The following is a 17,291-nucleotide window of genomic DNA, read 5'->3' as shown; positions in this document are numbered from 1 at the left end:
CTCACCCAGCAGCAAAGTGGTAGTGGGGGAACCAAGGAACACGGCGGTGTTGCCAGATTTCGCCTAGCGCGTGATCCGGCGAAGTTGCAACGTTGGAGACCTTACTTTATTGTCAGCCCTCGTATTTGCATCTAATTTCTAAGGGTATTTCGGCATTGATCGCATGTACCGAGTTGAACGGGGTTGTTTTTGTGCTTCCGGAAATTTTTCGAAGTGCGTTGTTTGTAATTGTTCCTATCTTCCTTCTTGATGTTTTGTTGCCGTTTTTTGCGATTGAAGATCCATTTTCTATTATACTTCTAATTGTAGATCTGTATAATATCCTTGCTTTTTCTGGTCTTAGGCTTCTATTTTTTCCGCATAATATTTTAAATATGTTCAGTCTTTCTCTTGTTTTTTAACTCTTCCATATGTTTGTTGAAGTTTAGCTTTTTATCTAGTGTTATCCCTAAGTATTTGTATGTGTTGACATTTTCAATCTCCGTGTTTTGTATTTTTAGTTGAAACCTACTTTTTGTTGTGCCTATTATCATTGTTTTTGTTTTCTGGAGGTTCATTTCTAAATTTAGTTCTTGGATTCCTTTTTCAAATTTCTGTATCCCTTTGTTTAAGTTTTTATATAATTTTGTTTCGTTGCTATCCGATGCTAAAATTGCAAAGTCATCTGCGTATTGTATTAATTTTATCTTTGGTATTTGATTTATCCTATGGTGTAGCTTTCTAGTGTATATATTAAATAATGTTGGTGACATTACATCCCCTTGTGGTAGACCGTCACTGACTAGTTTTTTAATTATGTTATTGATGCTTTCTAATTCTATAGTTCCCATCCCATCCGGACCGTCCCCCCGTAGCAAGGACTGACTATCTGGCTACGTGGTAAAATAAGTCTAGTAAGCCAGAAATGGCCGGCGTGACCTGTAAGGTCGTTAAGCCAAGAAGAAGAAGAAGAAGAATTCTATAGTTCTGTTTTTTTTTTTAAATTCCCTTATCCATCTGACTATTTGGCTATTCATGTTTGTTTCAATCAATTCTTGTAGCAAAGTTTTTAGTTTTACGTTATTGTAGGCATTTTCTAAATCAATAAAAACTATACCTATTTTCCTTTTTTGTTTTTTCTTTTTGTATATCCAGTTTATAAGATAATTTGTACATGCTTGAGTTGACCTGTTTTTTCTAAAACCGAATGAGGTTTCTGGTATTATTTTGTATGTGTCGCAGTGTTTATTTATTTTGTTTAGTACCTCTTAGTTGGTGCATGTGATAAACGGTGCCAGTCCACACGGCCGGACCGGGTTCAAATCCCATCCGGACCGACCCCCGTAGCAAGGACTGACTATCCGGCTACGTGGTAAAAATAAGTCTAGTAAGCCAAAAATGGTCGTTAAGGTCGTTAAAGCCAAGAAGAGAGAGTACCTCGGAGTTGCTTACGTTAATTATGGTATTGATAAGCGATATCAGTCTGTAGTTTTCTATTTTTTCTTTGTCTCTATTTGGTTTTTGAATAGCTATTGTTTTTATCCTTTTTAATTTTTTTTTATTTTTCCCTTGTTCCACATCTCGTTTATTTCTTCTATTATTATTTGTGCTGCTTGTGGGTTTAAGTTTCTCAGCATCTCATATGTTATTTTGTCTACTCCTGGTGCTGATTTCTTTTGTTTTACTTAGGATTCTGTCCCAGCTTTCTTTATCTAGTAGTTGCAATTTATAAATTCTGGCAGGTTCATCTGACGTATATCATTTTTTCTATTTTTGCCGTATGTTTTTTGAGAAGTTCTCTTGCTGCTTCTTCAGTATTGTTAATTATATTTTCTTCTCTTTGTGTTTCTTCCTTGTTGGAGTATTTTTTTTACTACCTCCCATAGTTCCTTTGTTATGGTTTGCTTATTTATTTGTTCTATTGTGTCTTGGTGGAATTTGTTTTTGTTTATTCTTATTTTTGTTTTTAGTATCGCAGCACGTTTCCTGTACTCTATTCCATCGTTTAAGTCTTTTTTTTTGCTCGGTTAGAACGGCCTGGCCGTATCAAGACTTATTTTACCACGTAGCAGGATAGTCAGTCCATGCTACGGGGGGACAGTCCGGATGGAATTTGGACCCGGTCCCTGGCGTGTGGATGGGCGCCGTTTTTCAAATGCACCACCGGGCCGCCCCATTTAAGCCCCCACTTAAATGGCCGCCCCATTTAAGTCTTTTGATCTATTATATTTTTTCCTTGCCCTGTTTCGTTCTTCAAATGCTTTTTTTAATTCTCTGTTCCACCATGACTTTGGTTGATATTTTATTTTTCCTTTGTTGTTTTTAATGATTTTTTCTATTTGTTTTGTTATTTGTTTTATTGTTTTAAATTTTCCATGATTCAAAAGTTTTAAAGTGTCTAGAATTTTTGTCTTATTGACTCCTGTCCTTATTTGTGTGCTTGTACATTCGTTTATTTCTATCCTTGTCATTCTATGGTTACTATTACCTATTTGTGTATCGAGTATTTTCCTGCTTATCCTGCTTTCTAAATCTTGGGAAACTATGGTTAGATCTATGGATGTATTTCTTTTTTTGAGATTTTCTGAGATGCATGTTTTTTATCATTTTTTTGGACTATGTAGTTTGTGTTATCGATTTCTTCCAGCAATTTTCCTTTTTTATCATTTTTATCATCACCCCAAAAAGTATGGCGGCAGTTGAAATCTCCAGTTATAATAGTTTTGTTTTGTTTGTTTCTATTTATTTGTTGTATTATTTCTGCAATAACTTGCGTTGTGGTTTTTGGGCTAACGTATATAGATATGATTAATAATTTTGCTTCCTTGATTTCTATAGCTGTTATATTATTTTCTGGTTTTACTATTTTTAATTCTTTGAATTTTATGCCTTTTCTTATTACAATTGCACTGCTTCCATATCCATCTGCTCTGCTGTCTTTTATTATGTTGTATCCTGCTATTTTTATTTTTTCATCTTCCTTTAACCATGTTTCTTGTAGGCATGCTACACTGAAATTCTCCGTTTTAAGTATAAGCGTTAATTCGTCGTTGTTTTTTTTCATGCTTTGCACATTTGCTTGTAGTATTTTTAGTTCCATTTTTTAATATATTGCTGAATTGTATACTATTGTTTGCCTTGTCAAAAAAGGAGTTCTTCGTTTTTTTATCTTGTCATGTTTTCTTCCTTTTTTCTAATTCTTCGTTTATGTGTTGAAGTGGGATTAGTTCTCCATTTTCATTTTGAATCAGTATATCCTCAAAATCCAGTTGAGATAAGTCACTTGATGTTTGCGATGACATTGCTATTTCGTTGTTTGTTGTTTTTTCTTATTTTTTTCTAGTTTCTGTTTCTTTTTGGTTGTTTTCTTTGTTGTTTTGGTTTGTTATTGTGGTATCAATTTTTTCTTGATTTGCATATTTTTCCTGTGTTGATGATGTTTCATTTTGTATCATTATTTTTTTTGTGTACTCTTTTTTGTTATCTGTCGTATTAATTATTTCTGTATTGTTTGTATGTTTTATTTTTTGTGCGTATGACGTTTGTGGGTTTGTGAATGTTTTTAGAATATGCGGGCAATTGCTTCTTCGAATTCTTCTGGCTTCTCCGTAAGTCACTTTATTTATCGTTTTTATTTTTTGGATATCTATCTCGTCCAGAAATACCGGACACGTTTTTTCTAGTGTATGGTGGCCTTCACCGCATGATACACATTTTAGTACATTGCATATTTCTTCATGTTCTCTTTCGCTATACTTGGCACATACTTTCTCTCTCTCTTTTGCGCCATTTCTTCGTGTGTCCCATGCGCATGCAGTTTCCACATCGCATTGGTTTCGGGATGTAAACCTCCACTCTGTGCGTGTGTTCACCATTTTATCGTCCATTTTTCGTCTGAGAATGATCACGTCGCTCACTCTTTCTTCTTTTAGTCCTTGCTTGATTTCTTCTTCTGTTCAATGTCAGCTGACATGTAGCATATGCTACAAAACTGATGGGCATGAAAAAAATTGGAGGCGGACAATGCGAACAAAAAGTGAAAGTGAATTAATATATATACCAACCCGGTTTGAGTGTGTGCGTGTGGCCAGTAATGTCTTCCTGCGGGACTCCGCGGTGGATTCCGAATGGACTCGTTTCGGACCATGAGAACAAAAGAAAGTAGACCGCATGAACTCGCTTTTGCATGACTGGGGTGGGTCATGTTTTTCCCCATTATTGTCTCAATCGATTTTTTTATTAGAAACGGATTTGTCCGGCTTAAATCTCTGTTTTCCATATCCGATTCGATCACTAAGAATCTTTCTTCTTGATTTCCCTCTTCGTTCACACTCCGTAAAAGTGTTCCCTTTTTCATTTTACGTTTGGGTTCTCCCATACTAAAACCTTGTTCTGTCCCTAATTCATTGTAATAATTATAGAGGGGTATTCCCTGCCCGGGGTTGTTGACCCCCATCATTGAGGGTTTCTCTCTATAGTGTCCTTTTTCACTTTTCTTGTATGGCAATACAATCTTCCTTTTGCCAATAACAAACTACATCTCGTGTTATATCGTCTTTTTTTCTCGTTACGAATTCACTGTCCTTTTTAACGGCTCACTCAAACTGTAGAAAAACGCGTGTGTGCTCTATGAGGTCCAAAATAGAACTGCACTGCGGCTTCAAAGGTGCCAGAAGCTGGCATGTCGAAATCAATTGCTTATACTTAAAAATCCGACGCGGGTATCCTAAAAAACATGCTGCTTACTAAAAATCAATTGCACAGAGCAGGGAAAAGTGTGCAGCTATTTTAAACTGAATAGAAAAACCCTGTATCTGCTACAACATAATCACGCTAGGTGGATTAAATTAATCCAGTAGTTCATACTGTCGCGTCAAACATTGTGTTTGCAGACGTTATTGCAAGCCGCGTGTATAAATTTTATTGTTGTTTGTTTCACTGTTGCGTTTATTCTTGTGAACCAGTGAATGACTGTTATTGTTCTATAAAACGGTTCAATTAAACTTTCGCTGCCACGTCGCGTTCCCGCTAGATGGCGCTTGCTCATAAAGCGATTTCGGCTGAGTGAGTTTCGGCTCAGCGATGACATTCGGCTGAGCGGGATGAGTGCCGCGGAATAAAAGCGCACCGCATCTGGCGCCAGGGCTCTTTCCCTAGCGACTCAGCAAGAACGCAGAGGTTTTTTTTTAACACACACACACAATCCACACAATTCAACTCTACAAACGTTAACAACACCAACACACAAAACACACGTGTTTAATATAATATAGTTTTAGTTATAGAAAGCTGCGTGTCGCGATTTAATAAAGGGAAAGAAATTTGTGATTGCTGGACGCAATCTTTGTTGCTGGACGCAACAGTTATAAAAGGTTAACATTGATACGTAATTTAAAACATCTTCATCCATCAATCAGTGTGACGACGCACGTCGTCGGAAAAATCGTCGATGGTGGATGATAGCCTATCTAATCGTAGGTGATAAGGTTGACATCGTTTGTTTGACGAAATCGTGACTAAAAAATATTTACAACGATAATATTATTTTTTTTTTTAGAAAGAAAAGGAAGGACGTCGACAATCTGTTATCTGTAACTGGTGCAATTCCTCAATAATACAGCTGACATTAGGGGCGGTCCGGTGGTGCATGTGAAAAACGGCGCCGGTCCACACGGCAGGACCGGGTTCAAATCCCATCCGGATCGTTCCCCCGTAGCAAGGACTGACTATCCGGCTACGTGGTAAAATAAGTCTAGTAAGCCAGAAATGGGCGGCGTGACCTGTAAGGTCGTTAAGCCAAGAAGAAGAAGACAGCTGACATTTGATGCACGGGTGCTCATCAAGTAACGAAATAACGCACTCAAGATGAAATACTCACACGACAGCATTGCACAAAACAGATTATGGATAGTGATGCAACCGAGTGCAAATTGCGTATGCACAGTTTGCATATCATGTATGCGAGTTGGATTAAGAGTCTGAATTGGCGATTTTTTTTTCCAATTGATTGTTTACATTACATTCGTGTTTTCCGATTGTTATTTCAGTGTGTGCCGGCTTATTTTGATTCTCTTCCCTTTCTGAAGTATTTCTTTCGTTTCTGCGTGTGAAGGATAAAACACGGTGCTGTACATACATCACATTGGTCGCAGAAATACATATATTTTATTCATAATAGTTTTGTTACAATGTTTTAACACATTTTTTCAACACCATTAATTTACTTGTTACCAGATTTTTAAACCATTCACACACTTCACTGTTGTTAAAAAGATACGATAAAATAATTACATATGATGTAAATACTCAAACTTCCGTTGTAGAGCACACTACAAATATATTTCACTGTATAACTGCTAAAACTTGGTCGACTTGCGTGATCAACAAATCAAGATAAACCTTGTTGTCTGAATATTAATAAAATGTTTAACAGGCCAACAGAGTTCCACATATTTCCAACAATGGGCAATACGAAAAACACAACTGTCTACGTCTTACTCACATGTTACTCCGTTCCTGGTACACTGTCCAAATCAATCAAAGAATATTCGTGTTGTAAATAACAACCTTTCGGTGTGTGTATGCTTTAGGATATTCGATGACAGATCGAACAACTGTTATGCGATGATTTTTTTTCTTGCGATTGAAAAGCCGACCAAATTTAAACAAACATCAGATATAGTAGCGGTGCTGATACGTTTAAATGTTTTTTTTTAAATTTCTTTTGCATTTTTTCTTATTTCTATATTGAATTGTGGAAGATTTAAGGATATCAAAAATTTACTATTGATTAAATTGATCAACTTAAAAAATTATCAGCACATCTGCTGAATCTGACGTTTGTTCAAAAGAAGATTATTTGATTGAAGTGGACAGTGTACGTGTAGCGAAATGACGTGTGAATAAGTCATAGACATTTGTGTTTTTCATATTGTTGGAAACACGTGGAACTCTGTTTGTTGGGATGATAAACACTTAAATGATTACTGAAATGTTTCCAAAAGCTTTCCATGATACGAGGGCTGACAATCAAGTAAGGTCTCCAATTTTTTTTTTTCATAGAAAATGACATTTATTTACAAAAAGCGATACACCGTTGGAAAGGCCAAGGTCTTGGCTACTTTTCTACATAATCGCCATTTTTTTCCAACACCTTGCGCATCCGTACGATGAACTTGTCTATGCCGGCAGAATATCACTCTCCGTCCGCCTCGCGCAGCCAGGTGTTGACCTCTTTCTGAACCTCCGCGTCACTTTCAAACTTCTTCCCTCCGAGATGTTTTTTCAGGGCGGGGAACATGTGGTAGTCACTTGGGGCCACGTCGGGACTATAGGGAGAGTGATCGATGATGTCCCAGCCAAATTTCTTGAGCAGGTCAAGGGTAACGTTGGTTGTGTGCGGGCGCGCGTTGTCGTGGTGAAATTTCACTCCTTTGCTCAGCAATCCCGGGCGTTTGTTTTTTATGGCACGACGAAGCTTTTCCAGGGTCTCACAGTCATGCAGCAAGGTGCATTGATAGTAGTTCCCCTTGGCATGAAATCCACCAACAATACCCCGTGGCGATCCCAAAACACCATAGCCATCACCTTGCCGGCTGACAGTGTCGCCTTACTCTTTTTGGGTTTCGGAGAATCGCTATGGCGCCATTGTTTGGACGACTCCTTTGTTTCGGGTGTGTAGTGACGAGCACACGTTTCATCCCCCGTAACAAACCCTTCCAAAAAATCATCGCCTTCCTCTTCAAAACGGGCCATAACTTTGGTCGCACATTCCACGCGCCGCTTCATGTGGTCTTCGGTCAGCTGTTTCGGCACCCATCGGGCAGAAACTTTGTGATACTGCAAGTTGTTCACAAGGATATGACGGATTTTTTCGCTGCTGCACACTCCTCCAAGCTTCTCTTCCACGTCCCTAATTGTCGCACGGCGGTTTTTGAGCATTTCTGCCTCCACTGCTTGAACAATCGCATCCGAGACCGACGGTCGGCCACTTCTCTTCTCGTCGTGAACATTAGTGCGCCCGGAATTGAACTCGCGGCTCCACTTACGCACGTTTTTTATGTCCATACACTTTTCCCCGTAAACTTCAACTAGTTTACGATGAATTTCAATAGGTGTCACCTTTTTCGCACTCAAAAAACGCAATTCGCACTTCGACGCTGACGCGAGGGGTACCTCCATCGTTGACGGCTACTCAGCCAAGACTGAGCGGTCGGGGAAGCCTCACCCAGCAGCAAAGTGGTAGTGGGGAAACCAAGGAACACGGCGGTGTTGCCAGATTTCGCCTAGTGCGTGATCCGGCGAAGTTGCAGCGTTGGAGACCTTACTTTATTGTCAGCCCTCTTAGTATATATGAAGACATGATTAAAACTTTAACCTTAATGCAATATTCGCACTTCGCATACGGAAGCATCACTATCGTCAAACCGTTTTACGCAATGCTATCGAATTGATCAACAGAATTGTATCAAATCGATATAGTCTGTCTCTGTGGGTTGCATTAGTACATTACTTTTCGAGCAACAGGATATAGAATATAGAGCTAGTGATGAGAAAATTCGACTCCATCGATCTAAATCCGGGCGAACATAGATCCTCCGAATATGATTCAATTTCTTCTTTCATTGCACATGTAAACAAACCATTTTAGTCGGTGGACGGATCGTGGACGGTGCGTGTTGAAATCGGTTCAAAATCTCAACTAGTGTAAAGTTAGCTTTCTTTGTGCTGTCATTGAAAGAGCGCTTGAATTTCTGCCAATCTGTTGCCTTGCTGTCGAAGTCAAGAAACTGGTTAAGGGCCCTACGATTCAAATGCGTAATCGTGTCGAGCCCACTACTTTTTATGACATCTACTAGCGCTGCGATGGCCGTGTCTTGACTCGACATGCTAGTAGTGCGCCCATCGGGACGGCCCGATGGTGCATGTGATAAACGGCGCCAGTCCACACGGCCGGACCGAGTTCAAATCCCATCCGGACCGTCCCCCCGTAGCAAGGACTGTCTATCCGGCTACGTGGTAAAATAAGTTTAGTAAGCCAGAAATGGCCGGCGTCACCTGAAAGGTCGTTAAAAGCCAAGAAGAGAAAGAGAGAGAGAGAGTAGTGGGCTTGGTGTAATCTTTACTGAAATTAATGCATAAGTACGGTTCATCTGGTTTAGGCAGTCTGGTGAGTTTAGTGCAAGCTTCGTGAAACCGGCGATCGCATTCATGGCATTGCACCATTTTCGAACATTCATTTTCCACAGAACATTCGATATCCAAAATATGATTTTTCTCGTTTTCATGATCTGCTAATTATCACGAAAAAGCTTTGACTAAGAAAGTGGCTGTATATGTGTAGGTAACCTGTCATTTTCGCAGATTGCTTTATCAGTAAGTGTGGTATCTACGGTGTTACGATCTCTCCGGCGATTTTCTCTCGCTATCGCTATCGCTTTACTACTTAACGCGTAGAATAGAGCTGTATTGCGTGGAGGATATAGCTTTTGGAGCAATGTATGGGTGTTCCTTCTGGAGTGAGGCTAAATCCGTCGGTGTAGGATGATTCTCTGTACTGAGGGTTGATACCGCGACGTACGAGGAAGTTTCCTGTCTCTCATACATGTGACAAAGATCCTCCAACGGATTTGCGATCTTGTGCTGTCGCAATGGTATAGTGGTTTATTAAAATCATTTACAAAATTATATTATTAAAATTAGTAGGAACTCGCAAATACAAACGCAATGCAAACATCTATTAATCGTGTTTACACTTCACGCGCTGTAAACTAGGCCATTTTGAATGAGATTCCAACAGAGGACTTTTGTCAAATGGTTACCTTGATGTACCTTGATTGTCCACATCAAGTATAGTTCATATTCTCAACTTCGTAAACTTTCTCGCTCACATTCAACAAGCCTCATATGATGAACTTCAAGCGTTATATGAACGAAAACGAGATAGGTCATATGACTATGGTCCTGTACGGTATTAATATCTTGATTTGAAGCAAATATTAGTTAAACAGAATAAGAATGCATGATGTTTTTACTAGAGCAAAAATTCTGTACTTTGTACTATTTCCTTACTCTAACTATGAGTAAAATACAAGCAGAGCATATATATTTGCAGGAGGTTTAGTTTAGTTTAGTTTATTTTATAGTTTTCTTTTATTTTAAAGGCCATAATTTGAATTTATGATTAGTTATTTTGAATTGTAAATTTTCGAGCTCGAAAATGGGGTTCAAGAAACTGAAATCAGTTTACTATCAGGCCGACAACAGATGAGTCGCGGCTCCGTGGAAAACGAGTAAAACTTTCATTGTCAATACCAACTTGTATAACATTTTGACTGTCAAATCACCGCGTCCCCAAACGCGCGTGCTGTTCCGCAGAGTTTTGGATGTTCAATAAATCTGCGTTGCCGCGGTAGCGTATTCGACAAGTGACAACACAAGTTAAACGCGTTTTCCGTGGTACCGCGTCTGCCGTCTGTAGGCAGCCTTAGAAGCGAAGGAAGACGGATATGGTTCGTTATCGTTAGGTCAATTCTTGAACACAACGTATGTAATTCGTCGACACCGTCGCGCTTAGAATTTAACTCGCGAAGGTTCTTAACCGTGAACTCTCGCGCAGTTCCTTAGAAGTGAAGGCCTTTTTTGTCAATTTAGCGGGTCGGGCTGCTAGCCTTTTAACGAATAAATTCGAAATACAGGGTTTTTCTATTGAGTTTAGGCTAGCCGCACACTTTTTCCTGCTCTGTGCAATTGCTTTTTAGTAAGCAGCATGTTTTTTAGGATACCCGCGTCGGATTTTTAAGTGCAAGCAATTGATTTCGACATGCTAGCTTCTGGCAGCTTTGATGCCGCAGTGTATAACCTCGAAGTTGAAAGATTGAATTTTATTATGAAGTGCTGTTTACACGAGAAAATGTTTGTTTTTTTTTATTCATAAAGAACGGCCTGACCGTATTGCTGAAATGTTTGTTTTTAATAATTATTGATATTGTTTGTAAAATATATTTCATAAATTAAATACAATTTAATTGAACAAAGATTTGATGCTGTCTTCGAAGTGCAATATTCACAACCTCGCATGTAACATTTGCTGGTAACAAAAATGCTGTGTTGTGAAAAGTCAGATACATAGTTGTTCATACAAAATGTGAGGACTTTGCTGTACGTAAAGAGTTACATATATTTGAATGATTTAATGAAATCAAATAATAATGCTAATCGCCAACCAAGTAAGACGTTGATTGATTTTAATTTACGAAATATATTTTACAAACAACAATATCGAAGATTATTAATTTCCTCGTGTTAACAGCACTTCATTATAAAATTCAATCGTTCAACGTGGGAGCTATAAACATGCGTCCTTAAAGCTGTCAGAAGCTGGCATGTCGAGATCAATTGCTTATACTTAAAAATTAGACGCGGGTAAAAGTGTGCAGCTAGTCTAAACTGAATTGAAAAACCCTGTAAGATGGTTCCTTCGGATTTTGTATCCACACCGGTAACGAGATCATCCATGTAGTAATTGTTGCTTAATATTTTTGGTGCCTGGGGGTATTCCATTTTACCGTGTTCTGCTAGCCCCTTGTAGTCAGATATGGAGCCGACGAAGTTCCATAGGTGATGGTTTTCATTTGAAAGGTTTTCATCTCGGCTTCTGGATCATCCTTCCAAACAATTTGTGGCAATGGTCGATCTGTCTCCCGAATCCGGACTTGGCGATACATTTTTTTCTATGTCTGCAGTGATAGCGTATTTCGGTACACGAATCCGAAGCATTATTCCGATGAGGTCTTCCTGTATCACTGGACCGACCATTAGGGCGTCGTTCAGCGATATGCCCGAAGTTGTAGCACAAGAAGCATCAAACACCAAGATAGAATGGGCCGGAACGTAAAGGTTGATGGACGAGAGTAGTGTAGCAGAGTCAACGTCAACCATTCATTAGACCCGCTACGAACAATCTCCTAGCGTTCAGCAACCTTTCCTCGAGGAGCGATAGGCCAAGCAGCAAGCACCTGGTCCGATAGTGGAGTTGGCGATCCCAGGAACACAAGGCGAAGCGCGTAAATTTCCGCTGGATGGACTCGAGTCGTGCAAGTGGCCGAGCTGCCGTAGGCCACCAAACGTCATTGGCGTACTCCAGTACCGATCGGACGAGCGAACAGTACAGCGTTTTAGCACAAACAGGGTCACGGAGCTCGCGGGTAAGGTTAACAACCAGACCGACCAAACGATTTTCCCTAGCGACAGCGTGTTCGAGCTGATCCTTGAAGGATAGTCTCGAATCTAGAAGAACACCAAGGATCGTAATAAAGGATCGTAAACACGGGGACCATGGTCGGTGTACGCTATCAAAATTAAACGCAATTTGCTGATCTCTCATCTAAACCAGTGTGATGGTGACTTCACACTGGTCGCAGGTTGAAGGTTTCATTCTTTTTTGGTTTTCACTTTCTTTTACCACCTTGATAGAAAATCAAGCTACGGCTTGAAACACCCCCCTTCCCATCCCCCTCCCCCTGTTGCATCAGGTGACTGCAATTGACCAAATGTGCGTGTGTATGCCCCGAGAAAATTTATCTGCTGGGAAATCTATGACACAGGTCCTACTGGTGCTAGTGATCAAATCCACCAGGGCCTCCTTTTGCTTCGAAGACCAAAAAACCTGGACAGAAGAATGCCGTGGATGTGGATGAACGGGAAGAAAACTTCACCTTCTCATTTTTGCCCCTTCTACCTTTCTTCTAGAACGATCCGCGAAGCGATTCCCCAGCAATCTGTAATAAAATGATTGCTGAATTATTAATCCTTCGATTAACATTTTCACAGTGCCTCTACCCCGTGGAGATGTCGCGGTGTCGTTATCCTTGCGAAGGGGTCTTCCCATTTCTTCGCTTACTTATTTAGCATCCTATCACTTTTCATCGCTCCCTTCGTTCATGCTTCCACAACTCCTCACAAACCGCTAGCGTATTCGGACAAACGGGAGGGGCATATTTTCGCTTGGGAGCAATAGGATGTTGCTGCGCGAGCAGGAAAACTGCTAGCGCCATGGTACCAGTAGCGGAACCGTATTACTGCACAGCCAAAGCCTCCGGATCAAATTATGCTCCATTTCGTACAGATAAACTCTCGAAACGAATCTACCATCCTAGCTTAGCAACGCCGTCCTTCGCTGCTTCGTTTTGTGTGGAAACGCTGATGACAAAATTGTTGTTAAATTAGCTCAGCAATGCTCAGCGAGGAGTGAAAACAAAGATTGACAATTTCGGAGGAAATGCCTCCAGTCATTTCTGCTGCCTGGTTTCGATTTCCAACCATCGGTTCAGTTAACCGCTAATTATATTTTTGAATTATAAATGTAACTGATATTTTACGTCGAGGGTGGGTTTTATGTCGAAGGGAGAGAAAACTACATTGCCATTCCTTAACCTGTATAAATTGGTAAATATTTTCTTATTTTATGTATCCCTGAATACAGCGAAAGTTTCCATGGGTGTTGCTAATATCGACGAAGAAAATTATAGTGTTGGACAGTATTGGAAGACTATCCGTATGTTCGTTTTTACCTAAAAGCTATGAACAAGCTAATGCTCTTTTGTGTCTTTAGACATTTTGGTATTGTAGCTGAGCTGGACTTCCCATGGCGGTAAGCTTTCATTATTTGCTCTGTATATGCTGGAATACTTGGGAAACAAAGTGTTGGTGCAAGATTAGTGTAGCAATTATGCATTAATTTTAAATAAGTGAACTCAGGAAGCCGGCTCAATTATAATCACCTTTAATATTTGGATTTAATATTTTACTTTAAAACTGTGTTTTAGAGCGCTTGCTTGATCTTTAGTTATTTAGCCTACATTATGCGAGCGTTACAGAATTGCTCAATATTGTTTTATCCCCGAGACGAGAATTTCACCTAGAAGATCCTATCACAAATATAGATCTTCAGGCTTCGGATCTTTGCTCCGGGTTTTTTTAAAGCTATCAAGCTTGTTTTGTTGGAGGATAACTTAATCTTTACACCATCCAGCAAAAGTTAGGGCACCAGCTTAATATCAACTTTTATTTGCAGATCTGAGCAAACTGTGAAGATTAGTAAAAATGGGCTGCGAGCTTGATGTATATTACAGCCCTACCTTAGAGTCGCTATTTTTCCTGCACCTTCGCTAGGTTCGCCCGAGGACACTAAATCTAGCCGGGCGTACACGTGGAAACTTTGCGCTCGTTCAATCGCATTACAGGCGAGCCTGAAGGAAGGGAAATAAACGAGAGAGCGAGTACGAGGAAAAGACTTTATCTAATCGCTGCAGATACAAAGGTGTGATCTTGTAGTGATGCCGTTGTTGTTTACCTACCCGTTTAGAAGTCGTTTAGAAGTTTTGCGGGTACTGTAAGGAAATAAATTTTACCATCCCTATCTCTGCTGCCGATATAGTACAGACATACCCAATGGTTTAGATTACTTACAAGAGTGAGTTTAGCATCACCTTTCGGCCTTTCCCGTCTTAATTCATAAGAAATGGTCGATGGATTTCGATGCAGGAATGTGGCGCACTTGAGAGGGAAGATGTAGAAAAATTATACACCTCCAACACCATTTTCCACGTATCGAAGGTGTAGGCAATTTGTCCGTGAAGTAAGCAGCGGGACTTGACGCATACAAATACACATTCCCGTGCGGATATAATACGGTACACTCGAAGCATTCGCCAACTTGGTCGAATAAAAACTATGCAACCAAAACATGTCCCTTGTCGGAGGTAGTTTATACGATCGAGGGAAAATAAAGACATGAGACTAACCTAGAAATATTCCATTCTTCTCAAGCATAAATACAGACTGAGATATTTGATCGAAACCTGAAGAAAAGGGACACGAAACCCGACGGAAAACTTTTAAGAGTATAATTAGAGTCATTAAGTCAGCTAAATTACCAAATTAATCAACATTCAGCAGTGGCCAGCATGGGAATAAGTTTCCCGCACAAGGATACGAGGCAGGTGGTTTTGGTGTCTGAAAAATGTATCTAAGGCACCGGAGTCCGATCCACAAACCGAGGTGAAATTAGTGGGAATGCAAGATTCAGCTGGCGGAGATATCAATATTTAACTAACCAGCGGTGGTAGCGGTAGCGGTGGTAGTGAAGATTCATTAGTAGTGTCATGTTCGGAAACGGCTAGCTTTGCCGGCTTAGTTAACGTAGTTGCCTCAGCATATATTGTTAGTATATTTCAGGATAACTGGATTACTCGAAAAAAATAACAATCAGATACCAGTGGCGAATCAAGCCCCTTGCAAACACCACTGGGCTGGAGAAAAGGGGGAGAACGGGGAAGAAATTTACTGTAGCTTTGAGGCAACGTTTTTTAGCCTTCCACGAAATACACGACATTTTGCATCGCCGTTTAACACTAGAACTACCGCACCAGTCATTTTGACTGGAACGCTTCATTTTCATCACATAATTTTTTAGGGTTAAACAATTCTAAGGTAGTTCAAACATGAGTTTCACATATATATTCTATAGTACGATCTGCAATAAACAATAAAATATACTCCAACTCTTCGAAATTGTTTAAAAATTAACCACAAACGAAAAACGCTTGAAACGCTTGGTAGTTCTAGTGTTAATGTTATAAACACAAGGCTGCCAGAAAGTGTCCCATCAATTACTTCTAGTCAAAATCAAACTTCCGATATTTTTTATTAAAATTGGTTTACTTACCCGAGAAAATTGTTGGTACGCAGCACGCTTTAGTTTCATAAAGCATTTACTTCGGGAGCCAAAACTGCTTCTTCGCGACCCCTTTGCTTGACACACTTTTCTTTTTATTTTCTTTTCTTTTCCTTTCTTTTCTTTTTTTTTATTCTATTTTCTTTTTTTTCACATACGCACTTCATTTTTTCATGCATAAAGACACACAATCACACTTCAATCACACACTTTTCTTTTTATTTTTTTTCCTTTTTTTTATTTTATTTTCTTTTTTTCACATATGCGCTTCATTTTTTTCATGCATAAAGACACACAAACACACTTCTATCACACACTTTTCTTTTTATTATATTTTCTTTTTTTTTTATTCTATTTTCTTTTTTTTACATACACACTTCATTTTTTCATGCATAAAGACAATGCAAACACACTTCAATCACACACTTTTCTTTTTATTTTATTTTCTTTTTTTTATTCTATTTTCTTTTTTTCACATACGCATTTCATTTTTTTCATGCATAAAGACACACAAACACACTTCAATCACACACTTTTCTTTTTATTTTATTTTCTTTTTTTTATTCTATTTTTTTTTTCACATACGCACTTCATTTTTTTCATGCATAAAGACAATGCAAACACACTTCAATCACACACTTTTCTTTTTATTTTATTATCTTTTTTTTTATTCTATTTTCTTTTTTTTACATACGCACTTCATTTTTTTCATGCATAAAGACACACAAACACACTTCAATCACACACTTTTCTATTTATTTTATTTTCTTTTTTTTATTCTATTTTCTTTTTTTCACATACGCACTTCATTTTTTTCATGCATAAAGACACACAAACACACTTCAATCACACACTTTTCTTTTTATTTTATTTTCTTTTCTTTTTTTTATTCTTTTTTCTTTTTTTCACATACGCACTTCATTTTTTCATGCATAGACACACAAACACACTTCAATCACACACTTTTCTTTTTATTTTATTTTCTTTTCTTTTTCTATTCTATTTTCTTTTTTTCACATACGCACTTCATTTTTTTCATGCATAAAGACACACAAACACACTTCAATGAGCTAAGTCACATTAAAAAAAAACATGCTCGCCTACAATGACCACATTTTTTATGATTTCACGCAATAAGCTCATTAGAAAACGCACACAACTTTTTTTCACCAAAAACATATTGCCTTTTTTTGTCGTGCACAAAGGCACACACATACTTCAACACACACAATCGCCTACGCATGGTACGGCCTACGGCCAAACACGCATGGCACATGCACTGATTGTACATTTACTCGTCCACTTTGGCGTTAGCGTAAAGCAAACTGCGCTCACCAGAATCATCACTAGAACTTTCAAAAATGTACATGTAAATGTAAATGCGCTCGACATGAAGTATCACGCCTACGTTGACACAACCCAAGCCAACGCTTTGTACAATTTGTACATGTTCAAAACCACGTTTTTCACTATTTTACAACGCATCCATGCACAAATTGTTGTATTAATCACTACTTTAATACTTAAATACAACTTAAATAACATCGTCTAAGAAAATACAACACTTTTTGGCATC

The 17,291-nt window shown here is 38.9% G+C and overlaps 2 protein-coding genes across 2 annotated transcripts in view; both read left to right on the top strand.

Moving 5' to 3' along the window:
* LOC125769138 (putative nuclease HARBI1) overlaps window positions 1-17,291 on the top strand; it is a 101,470-nt gene that overhangs the window by 12,044 nt on the left and 72,135 nt on the right. The gene's annotated exons all lie outside the window — the stretch shown is intronic.
* LOC125769332 (cGMP-specific 3',5'-cyclic phosphodiesterase alpha-like) lies at window positions 10,338-17,114 on the top strand. Its single transcript, XM_049438009.1, has 2 exons — window positions 10,338-15,384; window positions 15,607-17,114. Exon 2 carries the CDS (start codon window positions 15,889-15,891, stop codon window positions 16,822-16,824), a length of 936 nt encoding a protein of 311 aa, XP_049293966.1. The 5' UTR covers window positions 10,338-15,384; window positions 15,607-15,888; the 3' UTR covers window positions 16,825-17,114.

Source organism: Anopheles funestus, chromosome X (assembly GCF_943734845.2).
Source record: "Anopheles funestus chromosome X, idAnoFuneDA-416_04, whole genome shotgun sequence".
NCBI lineage: Eukaryota > Metazoa > Arthropoda > Insecta > Diptera > Culicidae > Anopheles > Anopheles funestus.
This window is presented reverse-complemented; position numbering and strand designations above follow the sequence as displayed.